The sequence below is a fragment of the Camelina sativa genome, chromosome 14 (genome assembly GCF_000633955.1).
Source record: "Camelina sativa cultivar DH55 chromosome 14, Cs, whole genome shotgun sequence".
NCBI lineage: Eukaryota > Viridiplantae > Streptophyta > Magnoliopsida > Brassicales > Brassicaceae > Camelina > Camelina sativa.
In genome coordinates, this window is record NC_025698.1 from 4637759 (window position 1) to 4643304 (window position 5546).

The following is a 5546-nucleotide window of genomic DNA, read 5'->3' on the forward strand; positions in this document are numbered from 1 at the left end:
CTTCACGGTTATGGAATCAGATCGAAAGAGAGGATGTCGAGTTACGGCGGTTTCCGATCGAGATAACAGATCTGTAGTTGAGTTATCTATGGCGAATTGTGTGATCTGAATTCGATTCAATGATGGTGTCTTCTTTGCGAATATAGTGAGAGAAAGTTTCACTATCAGTATTCGTCGGAATTTTTTTTTTTTATTAACAGACGGAGAAAAACTCGATGGAGACGAGAGGCTATGGAGGAGAAGAGTCGTGGAAGGTTTTCTTTCTTTTATTTATTTTCTTTCTCCGTTCAAAGTTTTTTTTTTCCTTGGCACTCAAAACTATTTTTGATGTAAAATCTGAAAATTTTCCCTATATTTTGGCGGAACAAGTGATTTTGTCTTCCCGCTTACTGATTTTTTGTCATAACATTGTTTTAATGCTATTATAAGTAATCAAAATAAAATATTTATCTTCTATAGCAGTTCAGGAAAATAAGCTATCTTCTACTGCTATCAATGTAGCTTTTTCTTGTAGTGTATCCAGAAAATTCTCGATCCTACCATCGTCTCCCGAAAACAAAAACAAATTACTATAGCGTGGAACAACTATTGATATATTATGGAATGATAACAATACGCCATAGTGATCAAACAAAATCATTTTCTCTTTTTTTAAAAATTTTTTTGTGAATTTCCATTGAAGAAAATATATTGTACAGTAAAACCTCTATAAATTAATAATCACTATAAATTAATAAATTTTGCTGGTCCCAAATCGGACCAATATAAAAATTAACAATATTCGATAAGATAATAAGATAATAATTTTTTTGAAATCTCAATGTAAAATATGGTCCCAATAATATCATAAATTAATAATCATGTAAATTTATATATATATATATACTGATATAATAGTGTATGTTTCTCCTAAAACTCATTTCTATAGAACATTTGTAATGTTGTATTTTCAAACTATAATGATATCTCTAAAATATTTTATAACATGTCATACAAATAATTAAATTTTAAAGTTTTAATTTTTAGATATGCATCATTTACAATTTGATAATTAGACAGATTATTAAAATATGAGAATTAATATTATTATTATTCATAAATTTGAATTTATGTATGTCATGTGTATAAGTCAATTTGTTTATAGTATTTGTAATTTATTGTCAATAATGCTTTATAAATATTACAAGTTCAATTCNAATATGAGAATTAATATTATTATTATTCATAAATTTGAATTTATGTATGTCATGTGTATAAGTCAATTTGTTTATAGTATTTGTAATTTATTGTCAATAATGCTTTATAAATATTAAAAGTTCAATTCCTAAACCATAAAATTTATAACATCCGAAAGTTTAATCTTATTTTGCTATAATTGTTCCAATTCATAATTTAAAAAAAAATAAACAATTAAAAATATATCTATAAATTAATATCACTATAAATTAATAAAATGTCTTGGTCCCAACATTATTAATTTATAGAGGTTTTACTGTACATGATACAATAACTTGGGTACAAAAAGAAAGATCTTGCTCAAAAAAAATAAAAAAACGAGAGCTATCTTAGAAAGTGCTAAAACTATTGCATTAGAGAAATTTTAGCCAATCTTGCATAAGATGCTTGAATGGTTTCCGATGATTCTTTGCTATGATTGCATTCCTTATCTGCCTGTCCACCATCTTGAACAGAATATGGGCCGGTGTCGTGATGTGGTTATGCAGACGATTGTTCCTTTCTATCCAGATGGCGTAGAGGATTGCCTGAGCAACCAAACGCCGAAGGAAGAGCTTTGAGGAAGAATCAGGTATGTCGAGCCATGATGAAAATGCCTCCCATGTGTGAAAGACAAAAGAATTGTACCTTAGTCTCGTTGTTATTTGCAACCAGATGTCTTCGCTGTACTCGCAATGGAGGAAGAGATAATCACGAGTCTCAGGAAAAGTACCACAGATGCAACAGGTAATTTCAATCTGCATTCCCCAGCTTGCCAACCTGGTTCTCGTGGGGAGCCGATTTAGATGCGTTAGCCACATCATGAAGGCGTGTCTTGGGATAACACCTTTGTACCACACATGCTTTGTCCAAACAAGTGCTTCTTGTCTCTCCCTTAGTGTTTCCCAGGTGTGTTTAGTACTGCAAGTACCAGTAGTGTTACCTTGCGTGCACCAATGGAAACAATCCTGGTCTAAACTTTGAGCCGGACACTGAACAGTTGTTAGATAAAACTGAAGCATTTCAGCTTGAGGAGATCGAGCTGGACGTAGGAGCCAGCCATTCGGAGAGGAAGCAAGTGCCACAGTCCCATTTAGAGGAATACCGGTTTGAACTGGCCCTGTTGGCCCCAGGAACTAAATAATTGTCCGAATGGAGTCCAGTTGTCGAACCAAAAGCTTGCCTGCTGTCCATTGCCCACGACGCATCTCAAGAAAGAATTGGCTAAGGGTCGAAGATGAAGCAGAGTTTTCCACGTCCAGGAGGTATGCTTCTTCTCGTCAATTTTCCAAAGAATCTCATCTCTTATTTTGTTGTTCTTAATCCATTGAACCCATAGAGAATCCGCTGCAGAAAGAAGCCTCCAAATGAGCTTTAGGCATAACGTTCTGTTCCAGGTGGCCATTCGTCTAAAACCCAATCCCCCTTCTTCCTTAGGTAAACAGAGAGTTGATCAAGCTACTTTTGCATTTGCTTTTTTCGTTATATCACCTGTCCACAAAAAGTTAGCACATAGACTCTCAATGTTCTGCAAACACCCTTTGGAGAGGATGAAGGCAGAAGCCCAAAAGTTTATGGTGCCGTATATAACAGAGGAAATGAGTTCCTTTCTTCCTGCATATGACAGAGCACGAGCAGACCAGTTGGAGAAGTTTGCTGAGATTCTGTCTATTAGGGGCTTGTACTCTGCCATACGGAGCTTACGATGCATCAGTGGCAGTCCAAGGTACTGAATGGGCAGTGAACCAAACTTGAAACCAATAGAGGCCATCCATTCGGTTTCAGGCTGGTTCACTCCTGCGATGAACAAATCAGTCTTGTCCATGTTCGTATGCAATCCCGAGATCTCAGAGAAGTCAAGGAGGACCTTAGTGATGTTTTCCAGGGAGTTGTATCTTCCATCAAAAAACACCATTATGTCATCTGCAAAAGCCAAATGAGTTACCTGCGGGTTCTCTGCTGAAGGATGGTGTCCAATACAGGTATTGTTGTATTGAGTGTTTAACATTTGAGAGAACACCTCCATGGCTAGGGTGAACAAATAAGGGGATATTGAGTCACCTTGACGAAGCCCCTTTGCACCTTTAAAGTAGCCATAAGATTCCCCATTGGCAGAAACTGAGAAAGACGGTGTCGGAACACACTCTCTAATCAGATTAACGAAATGCTCTGGAAACTCCATGGCCTTAAGAACATTGATGATGAAAACCCAGTGGACAGAGTCAAACGCTTTCCTGAGGTCAACCTTTAACATGCCACGATGTGATATCCGCTTCTGATTGTACCCCTGGATAAGCTCTGTCGCCAGGAGAACATTTTCCACTAAGAGACGCCCTGGTATGAAGGCTGACTGAGTATTTGAGATAAGGTCCGATAAGACAGACTTGAGTTTATTTGCCAAGAGCTTTGAAATAACCTTGTAAATTGTGTTGCAGCACGCAATGGGACGGAAATCAGTCATTTTTGCCCTGTTTGATGTCTTGGGGATAAGAGTAAGAAGCGTAGAGTTCCACTGCTTGAGAATCTTGCCAGAATTGAAAAACTCAAGAACTGCACCAACGAGATCCGAACCCACAATATCCCATTGAGCTGTGAAGAACTCAACAGGATAACCGTCTGGTCCATGCGCCTTGTTTTTCGGGAGAGAGAACACCGTTGTTTTAACTTCCTCAGGGGTGACAGGAGTGGACAGAGCATGTATTGCGGAGACAGAGCACCTTTTAGGAACAATAGAGGCTATACACTCTACCGAGGGAGGGTTGGCTGAAGATTCAGTTCCAAGAAAACGTTGAAAGTAGTCCACCGCTAGCTTTTGAATTCCTTGCTTTGAGTCTACCATCTGGTCATTTTCATCAAACAGGTAAAGTATCTGGTTTTGAAGTTGACGAGAGCGGATGATTCTGTGAAAGAACTTCAAGTTCTTATCTCCTTCCTCAAGCCAACAGATGCGCGCCTTTTGTCTTAGATAGGATTCCTCAGCTTGAGATAAGATGCACCATTGTCTATGAGCAGTTTTTTCACTCTCAATCGTCTGAGGAGAAGGAGATCTTAGCAGAGCCTGTTGACAGATCTGAAGGTCTTCATATGCTTCTTTCACACGCTTTTCAATATCCGAGTAATTATCTTTAGCGAATACTCTAATGATTCCCATTCATTCTTTTAGCTTTTTGGAGAGCTTCAACATCTTGGAACAATCAAAAGAGAGGGCATTCCACCACAGATTTACTAGCGGAGAGAAGTCAGGATTGCGATTGAGAAGGGTCAAGAACTTGAAGAGGGATCTCTGCTTCGGTTTTTCTGTATCCAAGAAGACGCAGCAAGGGCTATGATCCGAGAACCCAGGTTCACCGTAAACTCCTATGGAGGATGGAAAGCAGCAGAACCAATCATCATTAACAAGGATTTTGTCTAGTTTCTTTGCCACGTGTCTTGTATCTTGTTTGTTTGACCAAGTGAACGTATTACCATAGAAAGGCAGATCTGATAGCTTGGCAATGGACAGGCATTGACTGAGGGCACGCATTCCTCTAGAAGATGAGGCAGTGGGTGTCACAGAGTGTTCATGTGGGTAAAGTGTCTGGTTAAAGTCCCCGATGACTAACCACGGTTTGTTCAAGACAAGATGCGAGTGAGATAGATCTTGAAGCTCCTGCCATAAGGCTTTACGTTCCTCACTACACACTGAGGAAACATAGACTACCGAGACAACGAGTTCCTCAAACACAAAAGGTAACTGCACCATCCATACCATCATCTGGAGAGAAGAAGACAAAATTGTTACTTGCACCGAAGGGTACCAAAGGACCCAGATCTTTCCAAGATCTGAGAAAGGATAGTTAGCCGCAAAAGACCATCCTGAAGCCACAGAAGACAAGATACGCTGTGCTTTGTCAGGACTAATATGGGTTTCTAGAATCCCACCAAAAAGAGGCTTATGATGCTTTAGCCAATTCCTAAAATTTCTTCGCTTTACAGGGTCGTTTAAACCTCTTACATTACGACAAAAAATATCCATAAAGGGGATATAGATTTAGAGGGATAAAGGGCCTCTAACCCTTGCTCGAGAATCCTTCTTCTTCAGGAGACGCTTGGAGATAACTTTGAGGAAATGATCAGAGTCAACTTCTGGGTTATCATCCTCGTCTGAGGCACTATCATACTCCGAGTTGTTCCCTTGAATATCCTCCAGCCCCGGAGGCACATGAGAGAAAAGACTCGTTGTCAGGTCTACACAAAGGTTTGCACCCTCCTGATTGAGACTGAGAGTTGAAGGCAATGTGTGGTAGGCAGACCGAGGGGGTACCATACTGATACTCGCTTCTCCCTGTACT

The 5546-nt window shown here is 39.1% G+C and overlaps 1 protein-coding gene across 1 annotated transcript; it reads right to left on the bottom strand.

Moving 5' to 3' along the window:
• LOC104743216 lies at nucleotides 4367-5230 on the bottom strand. Its single transcript, XM_010464325.1, has one exon. The coding sequence runs from the start codon at nucleotides 5228-5230 to the stop codon at nucleotides 4367-4369; it is 864 nt and encodes a 287-aa protein (XP_010462627.1).

Coding starts and splice junctions, on each gene's coding strand:
- LOC104743216 (XM_010464325.1), bottom strand. CDS start 5,230: ATGGATATTTTTTGTCGTAATGTAAGAGGTTTAAACGACCCTGTAAAG.